The 24755-nt window shown below is 31.4% G+C and overlaps 2 protein-coding genes across 11 annotated transcripts; one reads left to right on the top strand and one right to left on the bottom strand.

Moving 5' to 3' along the window:
• The first annotated feature begins 4972 nt into the window (after window positions 1-4972).
• Window positions 4973-21070, top strand: LOC135123332 (uncharacterized). Of its 5 annotated transcripts, none has more exons than XM_064047881.1 (4): window positions 4973-5309; window positions 19279-19421; window positions 19470-19569; window positions 19658-20039. In XM_064047881.1, the coding sequence occupies exons 1-4, from the start codon at window positions 5202-5204 to the stop codon at window positions 19682-19684; spliced, it is 378 nt and encodes a 125-aa protein (XP_063903951.1). In that variant the 5' UTR covers window positions 4973-5201; the 3' UTR covers window positions 19685-20039. The 5 variants fall into 5 exon arrangements, with proteins under 5 accessions (XP_063903951.1, XP_063903950.1, XP_063903946.1 ...); XM_064047880.1 differs by having other exon boundaries at window positions 19470-19814; window positions 19868-20039; XM_064047876.1 differs by having other exon boundaries at window positions 19470-21070.
• On the bottom strand, window positions 12516-15937 carry LOC135123330 (uncharacterized). 6 transcript variants are annotated; one of them, XM_064047875.1, is made up of 5 exons: window positions 15190-15446; window positions 14676-14757; window positions 14294-14389; window positions 14101-14243; window positions 12516-14054 (listed from the first exon to the last, which is right to left on the bottom strand). In XM_064047875.1, exons 2-5 carry the CDS (start codon window positions 14721-14723, stop codon window positions 12752-12754), a joined length of 1590 nt encoding a protein of 529 aa, XP_063903945.1. In that variant the 5' UTR covers window positions 14724-14757; window positions 15190-15446; the 3' UTR covers window positions 12516-12751. The 6 variants fall into 6 exon arrangements, with proteins under 6 accessions (XP_063903945.1, XP_063903944.1, XP_063903943.1 ...); XM_064047874.1 differs by lacking the exon at window positions 15190-15446 and adding an exon at window positions 14823-15173; XM_064047873.1 differs by lacking the exon at window positions 15190-15446 and adding an exon at window positions 14855-15173.
• Window positions 21071-24755: the final 3685 nt, after the last annotated feature.

The raw sequence follows: 24755 nt of genomic DNA, 5'->3' as shown, positions 1-24755 counted from the left end.
AAATTTTAGATTTTTCAATCTTGTGAAATTTTAGATTTTTCAATCTTTTGAAATTTTAATTTTTCAATATTTCTTAATCTTTCGATTTTAGATGTTCTGTTTTTCAATTTTTCGATTTGTTAATTTTTCATTCCCGATTTATCGAGATTTAATTGTTCAGGTTTTCGATTTCTCGTTCTTTTGATCTTTCAATCGCTTAATTTTTCAATTTTTCGGATTTTTAAGTTTTTTGATTTTTCGATTTTGGCCTATTTCGGTTTCTCAATTGTTCGACTTTTCGACCCCACGATTTCTTGATCTTTTGATTTTTCGATTTCTCGGTTTTTCGATTTTCCAGTTTTTCGATGTTCCGATTTTTTAAATTTGAGAGTTTCGATTTCCCGATTTTTCGTTATTCGGTTTTTAAATTTTAGATTTTTTAATTTTTCAATTTTTTTTCTCACTGTTAATTTCATACAGTGTATCGAAAACAACCACAAAAATTGTCACTAAAAACATTTAAAAATTCATACAAACTAGAACACAGTGTTTGCAAAACATTTTCCCGAAAAAAATCCATTGGGTTATTGCGATTTCAACAATATTCTTAGTTTAAGATGTTTTGCTAGTATAAAACACAAATAAAGAATTAATTATTAGTTAAACAAAATATGTAAAGTCATCTAAATATGTACCAAAAATATTCACTTAGTCGTTATAAAAACCGACCAAACAACTATTTCCCGCAGAAATTATAGTCCAAACGAACCAAATCGCTTCTGAACGCTTAGAGTCGATATTGGCCTGAGCGCGTTCTGGTCTGTAGATCAAACAAGTTCTCAGGCGACGAGTTGTAGTGAAACAAGTTTTTTATTGGCATCGACTATTTAAATTTGGCGCTTGTCTTTGCCGGTTGAGGACTCCAATTTCAATAAGGGTGGTTTTGCATATATTAACGAGAAATGTAAAAAAGTATTATTTTACTGTTGCAACAATGCCCAATTGGTACACGGCTCTTGATAATCATTAATTTATTCATTATACTAGCGTTTTTTTATATACGGGGCTAATATTTGATAAGATAAGACTGATTTTGGCACTTTTGACATTTTCGACCAATTTTCAACTATTTTCGAAAATTAGTCGAATACACTTACTTCCTTCTAGATGTCGATATTCAGAAATCATTTTCAGCTTCGTTTCTTCGATAACAAGCACCGCCCACCCACCCGGTCTCTGTTTCAGTGATTCATTTTATGGGATCTGTTGAAATAAAATTAGTCGTTAGAAAAAAAAACAGGGTGGATGGGTGGGGCTAGTATTTGATAAGATAGCTGATTTAGCACCTGTGACATTCTCGACCATTCTTCAACTATTTTCTAAAATTACCTAAAGATATTTTCATGTAGATTTCGATATCCAGAAGTCATTTTCGGTTTCGTTTCTTCGGAAATTCCTACCGTTTTTTTCCATCAAAATCGCTAGATATAAAATTATTATTGATAAAAAAGGACATTTTTATTAATTTTTGTTTCAGAAAATAAGTACAATTATTTTAGGAATGTACTTTGTGGTTTTTATAGGTATTTTCACAGAAATGTTTAAAATTTGTTTGTTTCTTTGAGACAATTGAGAAGTCAGGTCACTTTAGGTCAAGCCAGGTGAGGTGCATGATACATATAAGAAATAAATTTTGTAACAAATAGTATAACAAAAAATAAATACGATTAGCGTTTTTTTTTTACTTTTTCCATTAGAATATTCTAGATTTTATTATTAGTTTCCAGTCTCACTCGACAGAAGAACGTAACTAGCCCCGCCCACCCACCCTGCCTCTTTTTCAGTGAATGATTTTATCCGATCTGGATCAAATAAATGATCTTATACTTAACAGAAGTAAAATTAGTCCTTAGAATTAGAAGAGGGAGGGGGGCTAGTACTTACTAAGATAAGGCTGATTTTGGCAAATCAAATACCTTCCAAAAAAACAGAGGGTGGGTGGGCGGGGCTAAAACTTGATAAGATAAAACTGATTTTGGCACTTTTGACATTTTCGACTATTTTTCAAACTAGAAGAGGTTAGGTCACAAACTCTAAAATTTAAAAACCGAATCACGAAAAATCGAGAAATCGAAACTCCCAAATTTAATAGTCGGATAACTGAAAAATCGAAACATCGAAAAACTGGAAGATCGAAAAATCAAAAGATCAAGAAATCGTGGAGTCGAAAAGTCGAACAATTGAGAAACCGAAATAGGCCAAAATCGAAAAATTAAAAATTGAACAATTTATAAATTGAGAAATTGACAATCAAAATGTCGAAAAATGCAAATCTCCATAAATTGAGAAATCAAAAAACGTAAAAATTCGAAAAATTGAAAAATTGAGAGATTGAAAGATCAAAAGAACAAGAAATCGAAAAGTGATGAAGTCGAAAAATCGAAAAATAGAGAAATCGACAAACAAAAAATTAAAAGTTGAAAAATTGGAAAAGCGGAAAAATCAAAAAACGAAAAAATGGAAAATTGGAAAAACTGAGAAACCGTAATAGGCCAAAATAAAAAATTGAAAAACTGATAAATCGAAAATCTGAACAATCAAATCTCGATAAATCGGGAATGAAAAATTAACAAATCGAAAAATTGAAAAACAGAACTTCTAAAACCAGGAAGTCGAAAAATCGAAAGATTAAGAAATATTGAAAAACTAAAATATCAAAAGATTGAAAAATTTTAAATTTAAAAATCCAAAAATTGAAAAATCGAAAAAGTAAAAAGGTAGACACATCGAAAAATCCAGAAGTCAAAAATAGAAAAGCCGAAGAATTGAAACATTGAAAAATCCTAAAACTGAAATATCTAAATACTGAAAAATCCAAAAACCCGAAAAGTCAAAAAATTAAAGAATTGAAGAGCAGGAAAATCGAAACACTCGAAGGTCAAGAAATGGGAAAATCAAAACATCGATTAATTGAAAAATCGAAAAATTGAGAGTTTTTGAAAGTCAAATTTGAAAAATTAAAAATTCGAAAATTTGGCAACATAACAATTGAAAAACAGAAAATCTAAAACCGGGAAGTCGAAAAATCAAAAGATTAAGAAATCGAAACATTTGAAAAATTCGAAAACTTGAAAAATTCAAATATCGAAGAACTGAACTCAAAAATCGAGAAATCGAAAAATCTAAAATTTTAAAAATTAAAAAATCCAAAATTTAAAATCGAAAAATTGAAAAATCTAAAAAGTAAGATAATCGACACATCGAAAAAACCAGAAGTCAAAAATCTATGTCGAAGAATGGAAATATTGAAAAATCCCAAAACTGAGATATGGAAAAACTGAAAAATGAAAGATAAACTGAGAATCTAATAACCTGAAAAATCCGAAAACTGAAATATCCAAAAACTGAGAACCTAAAAAGTCGAAAAATTGACCAATCGAAAAATCCAAAAAGGGAAGTGGAAAAATCGAAACCTTAAAGAAACTAAAAAATGAAAAATCGAAAAATTAAAGAATTGAAGAACAGGAATATCGAAACCCTCGAAAGTCAAAAAATGGGAAAATCAAAACATCGATTAATTGTAAAATCGAAAAATTGACAGTTTTTATATGCCAAATTTGAAAAATTGAAAAATCGAAAATTTGAAAAAACGACAATTGAAAAACAGAAAATCTAAAAGCGGGAAGTCGAAAAATCGATAGATTAAGAAATCAAAACATTGAAAAATTCGAAAACATGAAAAACGGAAATATCGAAGAACTGAAATGAAAAATCGAGAAATCGAAAAATCTAAAATTTTAAATATTGAAAAATTAAAATATCAAAAAATTCGAAAATCTAAAATTTAAAAATCGAAAAATTGAAAAAACGACAATTGAAAAAAAATCTAAAACCGGGAAGTCGAAAAATCGAACCATTTGAAAAATTGAAATATGGAGTAGCTGAAATGAAAAATCGAGAAAAATAAGAAAAAACTAAAATTTTAAATATTGAAAAATTAAAATACCAAAAAAATTGAGAAATCTCAAATTTCGAAAAATCCAGATGTCAAAAATGGAAAAGTCGAAGAACAGAAATATTGAAAAATTCCAAAACTGAAACGTTCAAAAACTGAGAAACTAAAGAATCGAAATTTGAGAAATCGAAAAATCAAAAAAGTGAAGTCGAAATATCGAAACCTTATTAAAATCGAAAAATTTAAAAATCAAAAACCTGCAAAATCGTAAGATCGAAAAATTGAATAATAGGTAAACTGAAAAATCCCAAAACTGAAATGTCCAAAAACTGAGAAATTAAAAAATTGGGAAATCGAAAAATCAAAAAAGTGATGTTGAAAAATCGAAACCTGAAAAAATAGAGAAATTGAAAAATCAAAACATCTGAAAAATCAATCAATTGAATAATCGAAATATTTAAAAACCGTAAAATTGAAGAGAAAAACTGAAAACCGAGAAATTGAAAAATTGAGAAATTGTAAAATCCAAAAATTGAATAATAAATAGGAGTAAACTTAAAAGTCCCCAAACTATACTTTCGAAAAACTGAGAATTCGAAAGTTGAAACAGCAAGAAATGATGGTCGAAACCGGTTAGGATGTGTATCAGATCACGGATCATCGCTTATAAATTAAATCGTTTCCGAACGCTTAGAGTCGACATTGGCCTGAGTGCGCTCTGGTCTGTAGATCAAACAAGTTCTCAGACGACGAACTGTAATTCGTGTGATCTGAATTAAAGTGAAGGAAACAGTAAGCAGCTTGTAATATTTTGGTAAATCTAGTGTCAATTGTGGAAAGTAAAACGCGTCGTTAAAAATATTATGACATGTTTTCTATTGTAGTTAATTTTATTCCTAGTTAGAAACAAACACTGTTGCCAACATAAGTCGAGGAGTCCTCAACCGTCATTTAATTTAAACATTGACACTTCTCTATGTTCTCTGAGGGGCTATACATTTTCCAATATTTTTAGGGATATTTAACTTGTCACCACGTGTCACTCATGTTAGGTTGGCTAGACAATTTAGACATCTAACCTATAATTTAAATGCTAATTTCGACAATTATGAAAAAAGCACTGACAATTAAAAAAATATTACGTAGTTAACAATAATTACTTCAAAAGTTACTCATAATGTGATATTAGACATAGTTTAAATATAAACGCCAGCCAAAGTTCTACTAAAAACATTTCGAAGTGTGGCAAAATTCAGCGAAAAAAAATATGTCTTCTTCAGACTCTGAGGTTTCTGATAACTCTGTCGAATACGAGCATTATGGTTTAGAATTCTACGAAGATCAGTACGACGACGACCCACAAGGACCACCTTTGGTAATTACGCACATAACCTCACACAACATAATCCCAATTTCCCCCTAGATTAAAAAAAAAGTCGTTTAATTGCCGCCGTCGTCCAGAATCAAGTGGGCGTCCTCAGCGACCTCCTCGATTCTCCCAGATGGTACAACGTTCGAGACTCTTGGGGTTACAGTTTACTACAAATAGCAATTCTTAGAGACAAGTATGTAGCTTGTGAAAATTTACAAATAGCTAAGTGCACGATTTTTAGCATCGAAGTCTTCGATTATATGTTATCCATACCGGATTTTCCCCTCGAATTCGTGAACAAAGAAGGCCAAACAGCGTTGGTAGTTGCACTTGATTGTTATGTGAGTAACGATATTTGGATGAAGGAGCATTTTGCGTATGAACTAATCAAAAAAGGTGCCTGCATTGATAAAGTTTGTTTCCAAGGGGATACACCATTACACCGTGCCTTAGATCGTAGTCACTATAGGGCAGCTAAGCTCCTTATAGAACGGGGGGCTGATGTTAATGCTCCCGATTCAGAACACGACACCCCTCTTGCCACAACCTTGTACAGAGGTAAAAGCGAACTAATAATGACTCTGTTGGTGTATGGAGCAGAACCTACAGTCTTCAACTTTGAACAATCTGTTTTATATAATAACACTTTTGAAGTACAAGAAATTCTATTTTTGTATATTTATGATGAGTACTCAAACCTAGAGTTGCGCCTGGATGTGTTGCTAACGCTTGCTGAGGCGAAATCGCCACTATTCTACCACATTATTGAATGCCCTATTAAAATAACAATTCAGCATGAGTGTTTAAATCTCTACTTTCGCCTATTGTGTTCCATAAGCATCGATTGTCTGCAACTCATTATTCAAAAATTTGGTCACTATATGAATAAGGTGTTTTCAAGAAAAATATTTCCAGTAGCTTATTACAGGGATGGCAAGGGCAAGGTTATTTGTTTAGAAAACTTAGATGTGATGCTTGAAAGCGAATTAAGACCAAGTGTGATAAATTTTATTAATAATGTCAATAGTAGCGAGGTATTTGAGGATTTGATAGGACTTGGGTATACGGAAACTGGGTTAACTCAACTCTACTGTTATTTATTAAGTTATGGCTTGAATATTGGAGAGTTAGATTTGCAAATTATATATGAAAAATTCGGTTACTGCGAATTGTTTAAAATTCTTTTGCACATGGACGTACAAATGGGCGTTATTCTAGAAAATTACATAAAAAGGGCGATGCCTGTTTTCGTGTATGATATTAATATGAATTTAGAACGTTTTTTCCAACAACAGAGTAGTTATGATGCGAATAGTGCTTATCTATTACGAGGTTATTTCGCCCATCCGAAATTAAATGAAATTTGTTCCCCGATTGATCAAGTGTTTCAGTACTGTAATGCAGCAGTACAGAGTTTTCCAGAAATTCCCCTGTTGATAGAACTAGCGCGAAATGTTTTTAGGGAATATTTTGTAAAAAAATTTAACATTAAAACGTGCAAAGAGTTTTACTCGAGACTCAACGGCCTGCCAATTAGTAAGATACACAAAAAGATTATTACATATGAAACAAAATTGTATTAAAAATATTTTATCGTTATGTTTCTATTTTTGTTATTATAAGTGGAAGTTATTTGTAATTTGTTTTATCCAGTATTTTTTTATTGAAAATAAATGGTGCTACTACTACATGCGTTAAAAATCATTTGAGAATAATACCTGTTATAATGTTATCTGGAATACACGGCAAGTGGCATGATTATGATCATTGATATGAGTATGACACTTCTTTTATAATGGCTAACAACCTTATGCAATCCACAATGCAAACATCCCTGACGTTTGTATCGTAAGCGGACTTCATCATCCCGACCGCTCCCCTGACTTCTATACAAAGCCTGCATTCTTTGTGCTCGACTAGGAACCGCGCCCTCCGCTTTAGCCACATTATTTAACCTCAATTCCATTTTAAATGTTCAATTTCTATGACTGACATAAACGACAACTGAACAAGTGTCTAAGGAGAGAAATTTTTAATTCCTCCGTCAGTCCACGATATTTTGACAGTATTTCTGCGGTCTTTTTCCACAGTGGACCAACGTTAGCTTAATTTAACTGCCGTAATCTTGTGTAAAGATTTAAGAGGTGTTATAATGGTACACTTTAGTATATTATGCATCCAGAAACGTTATTCGTAATTTTCGCCTAGTAGGTATTTACCTAATTAAATCTAATGTCTGTTAAATTGTTGTTAGAACCAGTTAACGATTAAACTCCTAATCTGAATTGTGGATTTACAAATATTGAATCAAATTTACACGTGCTAACCTAGCTAACTTAACGCGCCTTTTCACCACTTTCACCTCTCTACCAAGCCGCCATTTTCTATTCTACCAACCCTCTAACTAGAATCCCCTAGCGAACTACCAACTATTGTACATATATTAACGAGAAACGACGAGAAATAAAAAAAGTATTATTTTACTGTTGGCAATAATACCCAATTGGTACACGGCTCGTGATAATAATTAATTATTAATTGTACTAGCGTTTTTTTATATACATAGAAACTTTTTTTTATTTTCTCGATTTTATGTCAGAAATTTTCATTTTTTGAATTCCTTTATTTTTTGTCGTTCCTTTCGATTTTTCAATTTTTCGTTTCTTCAATTTTTCGAATTTTCAGTTTCACAATTTTTCATGTTCCCGATTTTTATTTTTCAGTGTAGCGAATTTTTAATTTTTATTTTCTTGATCTATATCACAATTGTCCGTTTTTTCATTTCCTTTATTTTACAATTTTTCATTTGTTCAATTTTTCAAATATTCAGGCTTTGAATTTTCAGTTCGTCCATTTTTCAGTTTTTAAATTTTTCACTTTGCAGTTTTTGGATTTCCAGTCTTCCGATTTTCCAATTTCTTTAATTTTAAATATTTCTATTTCATAATACATATTTCTTTTTTTTTTTGATTTTTCACTTTTTCGATTATTAAGATTTTTCAAGTTTTCATTTTGTAATTTTTCGTTTTTTATTTTTGATTTTTCACTTTTACAATTTCTCGACTTCCAAAATTGTCAATTTTCCGGTTTGCGTCAGTTTTTCAATTTGGCAATTTTTCAATATTACAGATTTTCATGTTTCGATTTTTCAGTTTCTGAATTTTTTATTTTTCCCTTTTCCAATTTTTTGTTTCCGATTTTTATTTTTCATTTTCCCGATTTTTGAATTTTCACTTTTTCAATTTTACATCACAATATCCATTTTTTTGATTTCCTTTATTTTTTGTTGTTTCTTTCGATTTTTCAATTTTTCGTTTCTTTGATTTTTAAAATTTTCAGGTTTTTAGCAATTTTCCTTCAAATTTTCAAGTTTGTTTTTGACTTTGTACATTTTTTAAGTTTTTATTATACACTTTTTCGTTTTTTTATTCTTGATTTCTCAATTATATAATTTGTTGACTTCCAAATTTTCCAATTTTGCAATATTACAATTTCTCATTTTTGCATTTTTCACATTCTCGAATTTTAATTGTGCCCTTTTTCAATTTTCCGTCCCCTCAATTTTTCAACTCCCCGATTTTTATTTTGCATTTTCCTGATTTTTTATTTTTCATTTTCTCGATTTTATATCACAATGTTTTGTTTTTTCATTTCCTTAATTTTTGTTCTTTCTTTCGATTTTCCAATTTTTCGTTAATTCAATTTTTCAAATTTTCAGGCCAATCGATTCCAATTCGTCGATTTTCCAATTTTTTTATTTTTCAGTTTGCAGTTTTTGGGTTTCCACCCCATTTTTACTTTTTGGATTTTCAATTTTTCGTTAAACTTTAGATTTCTCAAATTTTCGACAGTTTTATACTTCGATTTCTTAATTTTTTTTCAACTTTTCGATGTTTTAATTTTTCTTTTTTAAAATTTTAATTTTTTTTTTATTTCTCGATCTATCGAATTCAGATGTTTGGATGTTTTGATTGCTGAATTTCTCAATTTATCAATTTCTCAATTTTTTTCTATTTCTCGATGTTTCGATTTTTGGGTTTCTCGGTTTTTCGATTTTCCAATTTTTCGATGTTTCGATTTTTCAGTTATATCCGATTTTTCAATTTTTTTAAATTCTGAAGTTTCGATTTGTCGATTTTTCAGTTTTTCGATTTTTAAGTTTTAGATTTTCTTTTTTTTTATTCTTTGATGTTTGGATTTCTCCATTTTTCAATTTTGCGATATTTCAATTGTTCAATGTTTTAAATTTTAGATTTTTCGATTTCTGGATTTTTTGATTTTCCAGTTCTTCAGTATTTCTATTTTACAATTTTTCAAATTTTGACGTTGCTAAAATTTCAGTTTTCCGATTTTTCGATTAAGATATATATTTTTTAATTTTACTGTTTCTCGAATTCGCAGTTTCGATTTTTCCGTTCTTCAATTCTTCATTTCTTCAGTTTTTTGTTTTTTAATCTTTAGATTTTTCAATTTTCGACTGTTTTATATATATTTCGATTTATGAATTTTTCGAGTTTTTTCAATTTTTTGAGAACTCGATTTATCGAGATTCGGATGTTTCGATGTTTTGATTGTCTCAATTTTTGAATTTTTCGATGTTTCGATTTTTCGATTTATCGGTTTTTCGTTTTTTTACTTTTCGGCCTTTTCGATTTTTGAATTTTTCTAGACTTCCAAAATTTTCAATTTTTCGTTCCTTCAATTTTTCGGTTTGCATCAGTTTTTCAATTTGGCAATTTTTCAATATTACAGATTTTCATTTTTCGATTTTTCAGTTTCTGAATTTTGTATTTTTCCCTTTTCCAATTTTTTGTTTCCGATTTTTATTTTTTGTTTTCCCGATTTTTTAATTTTCACTTTTTCGATTTTATATCACAATTTCCATTTTTTTTTGTTGTCTCTTTCGATTTTACAATTTTTCCTTTATTAAATTTTTCAAATTTTCAAGTTTGATTTTCACTTTATACATTTTTTAAGTTTTTATTATACACTTTTTCGTTTTTTTATTTTTGATTTTTTAATTTTACAATTTGTTGACTTCCAAATTTTCCAAATTTTCAATATTACAATTTCTCATTTTTTCATTTTTCACACAATTTTTTGTTTTTTCATTTCCTTAATTTTTGTTGTTTCTTTCGATTTTCCAATTTTTCGTTTATTCAATTTTTCAAATTTTCAGGCCAATCGATTCCAATTCGTCGATTTTCCAATTTTTTTATTTTTCAGTTTGCAGTTTTTAATTTCCACCCCTTTTTTACTTTTTGGATTTTCAATTTTTCGTTCAACTTTAGATTTCTCAAATTTTCGACAGTTTTATACTTCGATTTCTTAATTTTTTTTCAGCTTTTCGATGTTTTAATTTTTCTTTTTTAAAATTTTGAAATTTTTTTTATTTCTCGATTTATCGAATACAGATGTTTGGATGTTTTGATTGCTCAATTTCTCAATTTATCAATTTCTCAATTTTTTTCTATTTCTCGAAGTTTCGATTTTTGGGTTTCTCGGTTTTTCGATTTTCCAATTTTTCGATATTTCGATTTTTAAGTTTTAGATTTTCGTTTTTTTTTTATTCTTTGACGTTTGGATTGTTCAACGTTTTAAATTTTAGATTTTTCGATTTCTGGATTTTTTGATTTTCCAATTCTTCAGTATTTCTATTTTACAATTTTTCAAATTTTGACGTTGCTAAATTTTCAGTTTTCCGATTTTTCGATTAAGATATATATTTTTTTATTTTACTGTTTCTCGAATTCGCAGTTTCGATTTTTCCGTTCTTCAATTCTTCATTTCTTCAGTTTTTCGTTTTTTAATCTGTAGATTTTTCAATTTTTGACTGTTTTATACATATTTCGATTTATCGAGATTCGGATGTTTCGATTTTTGAATTTTCCAATTTTTCAAGTTTTGACGTTTCTGAATTTTCAGTTTTCCGATTTTTCAATTAATCTATTTTTTGGTTTTCCCATTTTCGACTTGCAAAGGTTTCGATTTTTCAGTTTTTCAGTTCCTCTTTTTTTCGATTTTTCAGGCTCCAGATTTTTCAATTTTTCGATTCGTTAGGTTTGCAATTTTTCGGCTTTTCGATTTCCCAATTTTCCAATTTTTTAATTTCCCAATTTTTGGATATTTCGTTCAATTTTGGGATTTTTTAGTATTTCGACTTTTGGATTTTTCACATTCTGGATTTTTCGATTTCTCGACTTTTTACTTTTGGACTTTCAATTTTTCGTTTCTACCGTTATTTGATGCGGTCGTTTCGAAAGAGCGACAACATTATACCTCCTAAACGCACAGAACAACGGTAGCAATAGCAGGCGTTAAGATATTTGAAAAGTGACTAGAGAGTGTTTGGACTACGTGAAGAGTTATTTATGCTCAACTGTTGTGTGACAATTCTGAGTGATACCACCTTAAAGAAAAATGTTTAAACATTTTCCTTTATTTTTAGGGATATTTAACATGTCACTCATGTCAGGTTGGCTAGACAATTCAAAAATCTAACCTAAAACTTAAATGATGATTTCGACAATTATGAAAAAAACACCGATAATTAAAAAAAAATTCCTTAGTTAACGATAATAGTGAAGCAAGGTTTTTATGGGCGTCGACTATTTAAATTTGGCGCTTTCCTTTGGCAGTTGAGGACTCCAGTGTTAATAAGGGTGGTTTTGCAAAATCAGCCACTATGTCGCTTCTCTATGTTCTCTGGTTAGGTGTTTTGTGGTGGCGTGATTACGATCTGACAATCTTATGCAACCCACAATGCAAACCTCCCTGACATTTGTATCATACGTGGAAAACGAGTATGGACTTCATCAGTAACACGATACAGGTAGATGTACTACATGACTAGGATAGTACCTAAATTTTAAGTTCAAAGAATAGTAACTATTTTTCAATGGGCTGAGTTTTGATACAAATTAAACAAGTTCATCATGTGTTCTCACTTTGTATCATATTGTTGGTTGCCTATTAAAATAGAATTTTAAATTATGAAAGCACTGATTGGTAATGAAAGATGGCTTTGTATTTGCCATCAATTGATTGGTTTGTTATTATAATAAGAAAAAAAAAATACATGTTAATAGAGGCCGTGATAGAAGATAAAGAAATGTCACTGTCAGCTAAGTTTTCTCAACAGGAAGTAACCAACTGTACGTAAAATTTGCTAATACCAACTTAAAAAACAGCAGGTTTATTACTACAATAAGGATAAATAAAAAGTCTCCAACTCATACTAATTTATTGTAGGTACCGTTTTCTTCTTGCCCGTTTCACAAGTTTCATCTGTACAACACAGCACGGAGATTCTCCAGTCAATGTGACTTTTACATCATTGCGTATATACCATACATGTCTTATGGCGGAATAACATATGATATAATAGCGATTATATACATATATACTTATTTATATACATTTACACACCACGTCTCGCCTTTCCATTAGTAGATCTTTTTCTCGTAGGTGATAATCTTTTTATAAACATCATTAATGCACAGTCCATTAATCAAACTAAAGAACTGCTTTGCGGTTTTAATCTTATATCTGTGAATAAAATGCTTGCGGAAAGCATTTCTGGTAATCTCCACCAGTGACGGTACCTGAGGCATTCTGTTAATCTTTTCTGAAACTTTGTCCCCGCACGCCATCCGACAGAAGTCGTTTATTTCCGAATTCGAAAAGTAATACAACAAATGCTCCACATTTACAAAACAGTACGGTTTTCGACGACAAGTTTTGAAATCCCACGTGAGGTCGTAGATAAAAGAAGGCACCATTTGTTGTCGCTTCATCTCCATCTGGACATCCATGTGTAGCATTATCTTAAACAGTTCGCAGTAACCGTACGCTTCGTAAACATCTTGTAAATCGTGTTCAGTGAGACGCAAGTCATACGACAACAAATAACACGTGATTGCAGTGACCGTAGGCTCATCGAACTCCTTCAACAAGAAGTGAAACAAAAGCGTAGTATTCGTATTTTGGACACACTTGATCACCTCGTCTTCCAATCCACACTTCACCAGAACTTCGATCTTTTCTAAAATATTGTCCTCTTTTTTCCACCAGAAGTGGAAACTACACGATGGTAGAAACCAACGAACTACGTTCTTAAATTTCGTTAGTACTTTTTTTAGTGTTTTGGAATCAAGTTGCAATAGTTCTTCCAGTTCGCCTTGCTCCATCATACTATACGTCGATCTGTCCATAACCAATTGATCGAATTTTTCAAATAGAGACGACTGCTGGCGAGCTAGTTTCAGCAGAATCCTCCACTTTATTTTAAATTGAGAGAATGCGTCAAACGTATATTTAAACAAAAGTTTTTGTTGGAAGCGATTTTTCTGTAGGACTGCTATATCGAAAGGGATTAAGCCCTCATGACCCTTGGTGAGCGGATCAGCTCCAAAAAACAACAAAATTGACACGACTTCGTCGTTGCTGTAGCGACAAGCCATATGTAAAGGCGTTTCAAAATGTCTGTGCCAAGTGTTAACATCAGCCCCCGTTTCCGCCAACAGTTTAATCATTCTAGGGTTTTTAATGGAGTAGTACCACACTGTTCTGGTTAAATACTCCATGTGCCGCAAATTGGCGCCTTTTTTCACCAACTGTTCCGCAAAGTAGTAGTCATTGTCGTCTAAACCCCCACTAACGGCAGTTATTAACGCCGTTTCTTTGTCGCTGTTGACCAATTCCAGAGGGAAGTCTTCGAGCGAAAGCAAATAGTCGAAAACGGCTGCACTACAGAGAAATTTAATGTTACAATAATGACGTTGGCAACACTTACTTGTTTCGAATGATCGCTATCTGCAGTAAATTTTCGCCGTTCCTGTCAGTAACTTTATACAGTCTTGGTGAATCTAAGAGCGCTTTCACTTGTTGTATGTCATTATGAGTGACTGCAATCAGCAAACGCTTCCTTTTTTCGTCCTGAAATTTTGCAGGTTATTTTTTGGAACAACGACTAAAACATTCTTTACCAATTCGGATTGTATCCGAGTCTGAGGGTGCTCTCTAAGTAACGTCTCGTAATTGTCGCAGCGTTTGTAATCGTCTAGGAACAAGTCGTCGCGTTTCTGACAAACAAAACAAAGAAAAATAAGTATTTTACTTTAAGTCTGTATTACAACGTTAATTTTGTCAAGCAAAAGCACTTACGAATCGATAGGTTAAATAAAACACTCGTTTGATGAAGCATTTTATTTTGAATGTTTTGTACATCCACGAGGTTAATGGCAACAAAACAAGAATTCGGTGTTAGAATTACACGCTGTCATCACATACCTTAAACTCAAATTATAGCCTGAGTGACTTAAAGCGAAAGGATTAATTGCAATTAGTAACACTAACGAACAAACTCACCGAGAAGAATAGGATATTGAAAGGATGCCTCGATACGACGGATCCCATTATTCAATTTATGAACAGTTTTAGATAATGCGATCTAGAACAAGAAGAAACAAAAACAATTTTAGAGTGGCAAACACTAAGCTATTAGTCCACTCGTACATAATAATGTGATGTATTGTTAATATACTTGCATTTTGAGCATGCAGATGAAGTTAGCCCTGGCGACGTTTACGTAAAGATTGGATCTAAGGTACTATTTAACCAAACATAAAAAAGAGTGATAATTTAATTTTAATAATTTATCGATGTTCCCTCCAGATTAATCGAAAATACAAATATACAGTTGCAAGTTGCACGTATGCACTTTAGACGTCATAGATCATGTCCTGCTGTTAGTACAAGGCGAAGAAATTTGGTTACATAAATCAGTAAAGCGTTAATAAAGTTATAAATTCATAACATAATTATTACTCTTCCTTTAAATCATTTTAATTACTTAAGCGTCTTTTGTTACTAAATTACGCACGTAATTTTTAATGCTTCGTTGACTACGCACTCTGGGACAGTTTGTTTTGGACTATTTTTTAAATCTTTGTTACTTTAAATGTGATTTGTGTCGAAATTTATCCAATTCAGTTATTTTGGAACAACGTGGAGGACCCCTGCACTATTTTTAATAACCACGATTAAAGACATCAATTTTGACAATTCTGTCTGGAAACCTAACCTACAATTAGATCTATTTTTCCAACGAAATGAAAACACCAAAACGCAATCAAAATATAAACTCCCACCCGAACAAACGTACTTACATTAAAACTTTAAAATTATGTGCGATTGGATACCATTTCACAAAATTTACAAAAACGGAAATAACTAGCGAATGAAGTCATCAACGCAGTACAAACATAAACAACCAATGTTCCTAATTTTATTTATATTACAAAAGAGTTCAAACAAAAAACTGAAGTCACATTTTTTCGGTAAAATTCAGCCAAATCCACTCGAAAATGTCGTCACATTCTAACAACTCCTTCGATTACAACAGCTACGATTTAGGACCTCCTTTAATAGTATCTACATAACCTCGCACAACATAACCTGAATTTTCCGCGAAGATTAAAGTAAGATATCGATTAATCGCCGCTGTAGTTTCACTCCAAGTGGACATCCTCAAGGAGCTCTTTAATTTCCTCAGCCCAGACAACGACGGCTACAATACAAGTATGTCGAGTATGAAAATTCACAAGTAACCAAGTGCATGTTTTTTAGTGTCGAAGTCTTTGACTATATGTTTCAATAAATATGTGATACTTTATTTGTTACAATTATTCCAAAAAGGAGACATGTTGATATTGCGTAAATAAAGTGGCATGATAGTGATCACAGATCCATTGTTCATTACATATTTGTAAGCGTAGGCAACCCACAATACAGATCTTCTCACGTTCTACAAATCTAGAAACAATATAGATCATGCGTACGCTGGGGAAGTTAAGGGGACTCGCTAGACGAGGTATAACATTTTTTTGGTTTTTTGTATGAAAAAATGATATTAATATAGATGTATCATACATCAAACTGCAGCTTTTTTCATATTCCAGAGCGCAGAGACCAGTTCAATCAACTAAAAAAATATGGTTGAGAAATATCGTAAAAAAGCACCATTGTATGTTTTCTTTTCAAGTTTTTTGAGTCATAACCATCATAGAATCGCTTGAAAATTCGCACATGGATAAAACATCACTTTTTACAGGGCGCAGAGTCATTAAATGTTTGTTAGTGGTACAATTTGTTTAAATAATAATGTGTTTATTAAAATCAAAATATATCACAAATTAATGCAAAATACGTCGAATAATTTTAACTGGAATATCAAAGGAAAATTAATGATCTATTGGTTAGCAGAGTTTTTAACAAAAACTAACAATTATTGAAAAAAATGGGTATCAATTCGACAGAATTTGAGCAGTTAGTTCAGTACTTTGCTGATAGGAACGCCACTAAAATTTACGGAAGCGACTTTCTAGGTAAAACCCTTATCGGCTGCTCTACCATAAGCTGATTGTTAGAGTTCTCGGCTGATTTTTCTAATTTATGGCAAGGAACTCAGTTTTATAACAAGCCGCCAGGACTGGCCGTAGTAATCTATTGTTAAGGAAATTATCTTTTACGCAATGAGGTACTATCATAAAACCGAATTAAAACTGGGGAACTATAATATTTTTACTCCACTCAGGATCCTGAATTCAATACACATGATTACTAAAAATTCATTGTAATATTATTGTTAATATATATTTTGCTTTCTTAATTAATAAAACTAATAAACATATTTATAATAATAATGAAAAATATATAAAATACAGCTTTTGTTTAACACGTATAAGTAGCTAAGTGTATCTACTACTTATCCCAGAAAGGAGGTGTTTTAAAAAAGCCCTACGCCCAGTAACTTCTCCCTTCATTGTTTACTCGAAAAAAGTGCTCGTATATGTTTTCATTTGCCGAGAGATCATTTTCAAAATATATTTATAATAAAAATATGCAAGTCTTGGTGAAGAAAAATGTACTCCTAATAAATTATTAAAGTACATAAAAAAACAGAAACTAATTTTATTTATTTTAAAAAAATCTCTCGCAAAGGCAGGTTCCTCTTTCTTCTTGAATCAATTATTTCGGGCAATAAAGCGCCAAAGGAAAATCTGCCATGTTTATCTGCTATCTTTTTACATATATTTCTTCGTCTTTATAAATTTTTTCTATATTTATTCCTTTGGGTGTCCATACAACAAAATAAACTTGTGAAATACCCGTAACAAGCATTTGTCCCTGGACTTGAAAGTAGTAATCATGATTCTTTTTTTAGTTTCAATTCTCTGTCTGTCAATGTACAAAATTTGATTATTTTTTTTCTAACCGCTTCTTCGGGAGACAAATCTTGCGATTTTGAAGGGCATTTAATTTCGACTCATGCACTCCTATCCTCTAGAACCCTGTGTGGACTAGCAGCCAAGTAAGGAAATTGTTTTGAAATAAACAAGCCACACCGTTCAGTTTTTATATTTTTATTTATTTCAAAACACTTGACAGCTTTTTCCTCACTTTGCTGTCCATAGTATGTATGACTATTACCTCTAAATGTACTGTACAACAGAGACTCCACAGTTTTAGCTATTGCTGTAGTCGGTCGTAGTTTGTAAATACGTCCAAAATTTGAAGCCGTAACTCTAATTTCTCTTTCTTTTGCCCAAATGTGCCTGTTGCCTAGTGTCTATTTCAGTTTGGTCTAAATTCAAAGATAATTTTCTCAAAAAAACCTCTTTGGCTGTCACAAATGTTTCTACATCCATGACAGGATTTTCTAAAAAATTTTTAAACCATAATCGCAGTCGGGACCAGCATACGTACATTTTTTTACGACATATTTTTTTACGAATACTTTGTCTAAGACGAGCTTGTTTTATAGACGAACAATATTTTTTGTTATTAAACCAAGACCGTTTTAATCACAATATATTTACTTATCCCCTCTAAAAAATTGATGACGTCACCTCAAAATTTTGCTGAATAAATCCTATCTAAATTGTATAAAATATGATGAGTCTCTTCTTGTGATTTATCATTCCATTCATGTATTTTGGATTTGCATATACAGGATGACCCCAAAAATTAATGAATGCGTAAATTTATTTTATTGATTTAATCGGGAACTACAGAACCCAATGCTTTGAAATCTTGCAAATGTTTTAAGGTTATAAAGAGCATAATAAATTTTCAGTCAAAATATATTTGCTTATCCCCTCCAAAAAATTGATGACGTCAACTCAAAAGTTTGCCGTATAATTCTATTTAAATTAAAGTTTACAAAATATGATGAGTCTCTTCTTGTAATTTATCATTCCATTCATATTTTTTGGATTCGGATATACAGGGTGACTCAAAAAATTTAATGATGCGCAAATTTATGTCAGCGAAGGGGCCGCGGATTCAACTAATCAAGTGAAAAACATGGAAATATTTGTCCGCACTTAAATTTAGGTTGGTGACAATGATTTTCCCACATTTTAAATACAGAAGCAGTTGACAACAATGCCCAATCGGTACACGACTATTAATAATTGTAATTATTAATAATATTGGTGTTTTTTTGTACATAGAAATCTTTTTTTTTTTTTAAATAGGTAACAAACATTTTCCAATATTTTTGGGGATATTCAACATGTGTCATATCACCGAGTCACTAATGTCACGTTGGCTACAAATTCAGAAATCTAACCTAGAATTTAAAATGCTTATTTCGACAATTATTATGAAAAAACCACTGAAAATTAAAAAATATTACATAGTTAACGATAATTACTTCAAAATTAACTCATAATGTGATATTAGACAGTTTAAACATAAACGCCAACCAAAGTACTACAAAAAACATTTTGAATGAAAAAACAAGTCTGTAGCAAAATTCAGCGAAACCCACTCGAATATGTCCTCTTCAGACTCTGACGTTTCTTTCGAGAATTATTATTTAGAATCCTACGAAGATGGGAACGACGGGCCCCCTTTGGTAATTACGTACGAAACCTCACACAACATAATCCCCATTTCTCCCTAGATTAAAACAAAATGTCGTTTAATCGCCGCCGTCGTCCAAAACCAAGTGGGCGTCCTCAGCGACCTCCTCGATTCTCCCAGGTGGTACAACGTTCGAGACTCTTGCGGTTACAGTTTACTCCAAATTGCAATTCTTACAGACAAGTATGTCGTTTGAGAAAATTTACAAATAGCAAAGTCCACGTTTTTTAGCACTGAAGTTTTTGATTATATGTTATCCATCCCGGATTTTCCTCTTGATTTCGTGAACAGAGAAGGCCAAACAGCGTTGGTACTTGCACTTGATTGTTATGTGAGTAATATTGATACTTGGACGAAGGAGCATTTTGCATATGAACTAATCAAAAAAGGTGCCTGCATTGATAAAGTTTATTTTGAAGGAGATACACCGTTACACTGTGCCTTAGATCGTGATTACTTTAGAGCAGCTAAGCTCCTTATAGAACGGGGGGCTGATATTAATGCTCCCAATTCGGAACAAGACACCCCTCTTACCAGAACCTTGTACAAAGATGAAAGTGAATTAATGATGACTCTGTTGGTGTATGGAGCACAACCTACAGTCTTCAATTTTGAACAATCTGTTTTAGATAATAGCTCTTTTGAAGTACAAGAAACTCTATTTTTGTACATTTATGATGAGTATTCGAACCTGGAGTTGCGCCTGGAAGTATTGCTAAAGCTTGCTGAGGAGAAATCGCCACTGTTTTACCACATTATTCAATGCCCTATTAAAGTAACAATTCAGCATGAGTCTTTAAATCTCTACTTTCGCCTTTTGTGTTGCATAAGCATCAATTGTCTGCTTCTCATTATTCAAAAATTTGGCCACTGTATGAATAAGGTGTTTTCAAGAAACATATTTTCACAATCTTATTACGGGGGTGGCGAGGGCAAGATTATTTGTTTTGGAAACTTAAGAATGATGCTCAACAGCGCATTAAGACCAAGTGTAATAACTCTTATTAAAAATGTGAAAAGTAGCGTGATACTTGAGGATTTGATAGCGCTTGGATATAGCGAAGGTGCCTTAACTCGACTCTACTGTTATTTATTAAGTTATGGGTTGAACATTCAAGAGTTAGATTTGCAAATTATATATAGAGAATTCGGTTACTGCGAATTGTTTAAAATTTTTTTACACATGGACGTACAAATGAGCTTTTTTCTAGAAGAAGACGAAAAAAAGGTGGTGCCTGTTTTCGTGTATGATATTAATATGAATTTAGAACGTTTTTTCCAACAACAGAGTAGTTATGAAGCGGATAGTGCTTATATATTACGACATTATTTCGTCCATCCGAAATTAAATGAAATTTGTTACCAGATTGATCAAATGATGGGTAATTCAGCAGTACAGAATTTTCCAGAAATTCCTCTGTTGGTAGAACTAGCGCGAAATGTTTTTAGGAAATATTTTATAAAAAAATTTAACATTAAAACGTGCAAAGAGTTTTATTCGAGACTCAACGGCCTGCCAATTAGTAAGATACACAAAAAGATTATTACATATGAAACAAAATTGTATTAAAAATATTTTATAGTGATATTTCTATTTTTGTTACTAGTAAGTGGAATTTATTTGTCCTTTGTTTTTTCCAGTATTTTTTCTATTGAAAATAAATGTTACAACTGCTACATGCGTTAAAAATCATTAGAATAATTCCTGTGTGACATTGCTGCCAATAATTCAGAACTGCCAACACAAACATTTCTTTCAATCATAATGTAGGCAGAATGCACTGGAAATGTGATTTTGTGGCCTTCGACCCATTCTATTTTGGAAAACTGACAGACGATCGGAAATAATCACTTTTGAATTAATAGACCCCCAAAAATGACACTTCCATTAAATTTAAAAAAGTGGATTTTTTTAACTCTTTCATTACGAGGTTGGCAACGATGTTGCGCGGCAAATTCTTAGCAATTTTTATGTCACTTTTGTTCTTGTTAAAATCATACGCCAAAAGAATCACGTTTTCGAAATTGCTACTTAAAACACAATTTAGAGTTAAGTTCTAGTCAATTTAAGCAATTGACTCTGCATTCGCAGCAAAAACTTCAATCCATTGTCGTTCGTTTCTCTGGACATGAATAACGAAATAATATTTTAGTTGTGAGAAACGTGGATGGGGATAAACCTTGATTTTTAGTCTATCCAGTACATCATGGTAGAAGGAGACATGGTATAGGCATCCGATGTACCAATTTAAAAATGGTCTGCGCATCCATTTGTGACGTTAGGTGGCATCAACGACCTTGTGACTCTTGTGAGCTTCGCTAGGGAAGTCTAGGGAATTTCAGCTTGAGTTGTCAGTGCTCTGTCCAATACGTCAATTAGTTGTCGGATAACGAATTGTATTTTAAATTTCGCGCTAATTTCACCCCACTTGACGTCACACCCGATGCGTATGCCTATACCATGTCTCCTTCTACCATGCCAGTACATGATAGTTGCTTTTTGGAGCACTAAGCTATTTACCACTCTTAAACAGCACTTTGATGAATGTTTAATGTCAAGTTTAAAAGCAAATGTTAATACCAACTGAAAAAAATTAAACAGTCGCAGTTATTTGTGTTAAAATACTTTAATAATTTGTTTTTTTTTTTTTGAAACGTCTCGAATGACTATTTTTTCTTAAATGGAAAACAAAAGTTTCTGTTATGTACATAAATTTATTTCTTATTTCATGCATTTGACCTGATTTGACCTACCTAACCTCTTCTAGTAAGAAAAATAGTCGAAAATGTCAAAAGTGCCAAAATCAGTTTTATCTTATCAAGTATTAGCCCCGCCCACCCACCCTCTGTTTTTTTGGAAGGTATTTGATTTGCCAAAATCAGCCTTATCTTAGTAAGTACTAAACACCCTCCCTCTTCTAATTCTAAGGATTAATTTTACTTCTGTTAAGTATAAGACCATGTATTTGATTCAGATCGGATAAAATCATTCACTGAAAAAGAGGCAGGGTGGGTGGGCGGGGCTAGTTATGTTCTTCTATCGAGTGAGACTGGAAACTAATAATAAAATCTAGAATATTCTAATGAAAAAAGTAAAAAAAAAACGCTAATCGTATTTATTTTTTGTTATACTATTTGTTACAAAATTTATTTCTTATATGTATCATGCACCTCACCTGGCTTGACCTAACGTGACCTGACTTCTCAATTGTCTCAAAGAAACAAACAAATTTTAAACATTTCTGTGAAAATACCTATAAAAACCACAAAGTACATTCTTAAAATAATTGTACTTATTTTCTGAAACAAAAATTAATAAAAATCAATAATAATTTTATATCTAGCGATTTTGATGGAAAAACGGTAGGAATTTCTGAAGAAACGAAACCGAAAATGACTTCTGGATATCGAAATCTACATGAAAATATCTTTAGGTAATTTTAGAAAATAGTTGAAGAATGGTCGAGAATGTCACAAGTGCTAAATCAGCTATCTTATCACATACTAGCCCCACCCACCCACCCTGTTTTTTCTAACGACTAATTTTATTTCAACAGATCCCATAAAATTAATCACTGAAACAGAGACAGGGTGGGTGGGCGGGGTTTGTTATCGAAGAACCGAAGCTGAAAATAATTTCTGAATATCGAAATCTAGAAGGAAGTTATAAGTGTATTCAACTAATTTTCGAAAATAGTTGAAAATTGGTCGAAAATGTCAAACGTGCCAAAATTAGTCTTATCTTATCAAATATTAACCCCGTATATAAAAAAACGCTAGTATAATCAATTAATTAATGATTATCAAGAGCCGTGTACCAATTGGGCATTGTTGCCAACAGTAAAATAATACTTTTTTATATTTTTCGTTAATATATGCATATATTAATATAGATGCGAGCGACATACAGGCTGATTTTGAAAAACCACCCTTATTAATATTGGAGTCCTCAACCGCCAAAGACCAGCGCCAAATTTAAATAGTCGATGCCAATAAAAAAACTTGTTACACTACAACTCGTCGCCTGAGAACTTGTTTGATGTACAGACCAGAGCGCGCTCAGGCCAATGTCGACTCTAAGCGTTCAGAAGCGATTTGGTTGGTTTGGACTATAATTTCTGTGGGAAATAGTTGTTTGGTCGGTTTTTATAACGACTAAGTGAATATTTTTGATACATATTTAGATGATTTTACATACTTTGTTTAACTAAGAATTAATTCTTTATTTGTGTTTTATACTAGCAAAACGTCTTAAACTAAGAATATTGTTGAAATCGTAATAACCCAATGGATTTTTTTCGGAAAAATGTTTTGGAAACACTGTGTTCTATTTTGTATGAATTTTTAAATGTTTTTAGTGACAAATTTTGTGGTTGTTTTCGATAAACTGGATGATATTAACAGTGATAAAAAAAAAAGAAAAATTAAAGTAATCGAAAATTCGAAAAATCGAAACCTTAAAAAATCGTAAAACTGAAATATTGAAAAATCGAAATATCGAAGAACTGAAAATCGAAAAATGAAACATCAGAAAATCGAAAAAATGTAAAATTCAAAAATTTTTAAAATTTAAAAACCGAATAACGAAAAATCGAGAAATCGAAACTCCCAAATTTAAAAAATCGGTAACTGAAAAATCGAAACATCGAAAAACTGGAAAATCGAAAAACCGAGAAATCGAAAAATCAAAATATCAAGAAATCGTGGGGTCGAAAAGTCGAACAATTGAGAAACCGAAATAGGCCAAAATCGAAAAATCGAAAAGTTAAAAATTGAACAATTTATAAATTAAGAAATTGACAATCAGAATATCGAAAAATCCAAATCTCGATAAATCCAGAAATCAAAAACTTAAAAATTCGAAAAATTGAAAAATTGGGAGATTAAAAGATCAAAAGAACGAGAAATTGAAAGTGATGAAGTCGAAAATTCGAAAAATAGAGAAATCGACAAACAAAAAGTTAAAAGTTGAAAAATTGGAAAAGCGGAAAAATCAAAAAATGAAAAAATGGAAAACTCGAAAAACTGAGAAACCGAAATTGGCCAAAATAAAAAATTGAAAAATTCATAAATCGAAAACCTGAATAATCAAATCTCAATAAATCGGGAATGAAAAATTAACAAATCGAAAAATTGAAAAACAGAACATCTAAAACCAGGAAGTCGAAAAATCGAAAGATTAAGAAATATTGAAAAATTAAAATATCACAAGATTGAAAAAATCCAAAAATTGGAAAAGCGAAAAAGTAAAAAGGTAGACACATCGAGAAATCCAGAAGTCAAAAATAGAAAAACCGAAGAATTGAAATATTGAAAAATCCTAAAACTGAAAAATCGAAAAATCAAAAAAGTGAAGTCGAAAAATAGAAACCTTAATAAATCGAAAAATTGAAAAATCAAAATCCTGAAAAATAAAAAAATTAAAGAATTGAAGAACAGGAAAATCGAAACACTCGAAGGTCAAGAAATGGGAAAATCAAAACATCGATTAATTGAAAAATCGAAAAATTGAGAGTT

Source organism: Zophobas morio, unplaced genomic scaffold (assembly GCF_036711695.1).
Source record: "Zophobas morio isolate AGI-343-1 ecotype UQ-CSIRO unplaced genomic scaffold, CSIRO_AGI_Zmor_V1 ptg000006l, whole genome shotgun sequence".
Taxonomy (NCBI): domain Eukaryota; kingdom Metazoa; phylum Arthropoda; class Insecta; order Coleoptera; family Tenebrionidae; genus Zophobas; species Zophobas morio.
This window is presented reverse-complemented; position numbering and strand designations above follow the sequence as displayed.

Excerpts from the sequence above, each read along its gene's own strand:
- LOC135123332 (XM_064047876.1), top strand. The coding sequence starts at position 5,202 with ATGTCTTCTTCAGACTCTGAGGTTTCTGATAACTCTGTCGAATACGAG. Across the intron at positions 5,310-19,278 it reads ACCCACAAGGACCACCTTTG|ATTAAAACAAAATGTCGTTT; the intron begins GTAATTACGCAC and ends ATTTCTCCCTAG. Across the intron at positions 19,422-19,469 it reads ATTGCAATTCTTACAGACAA|CACTGAAGTTTTTGATTATA; the intron begins GTATGTCGTTTG and ends CACGTTTTTTAG.
- LOC135123330 (XM_064047871.1), bottom strand. The coding sequence starts at position 14,534 with ATGTACAAAACATTCAAAATAAAATGCTTCATCAAACGAGTGTTTTAT. Across the intron at positions 14,390-14,471 it reads TTTATTTAACCTATCGATTC|AAACGCGACGACTTGTTCCT; the intron begins GTAAGTGCTTTT and ends TTTGTTTGTCAG. Across the intron at positions 14,055-14,100 it reads ATAGCGATCATTCGAAACAA|TGCAGCCGTTTTCGACTATT; the intron begins GTAAGTGTTGCC and ends ATTTCTCTGTAG.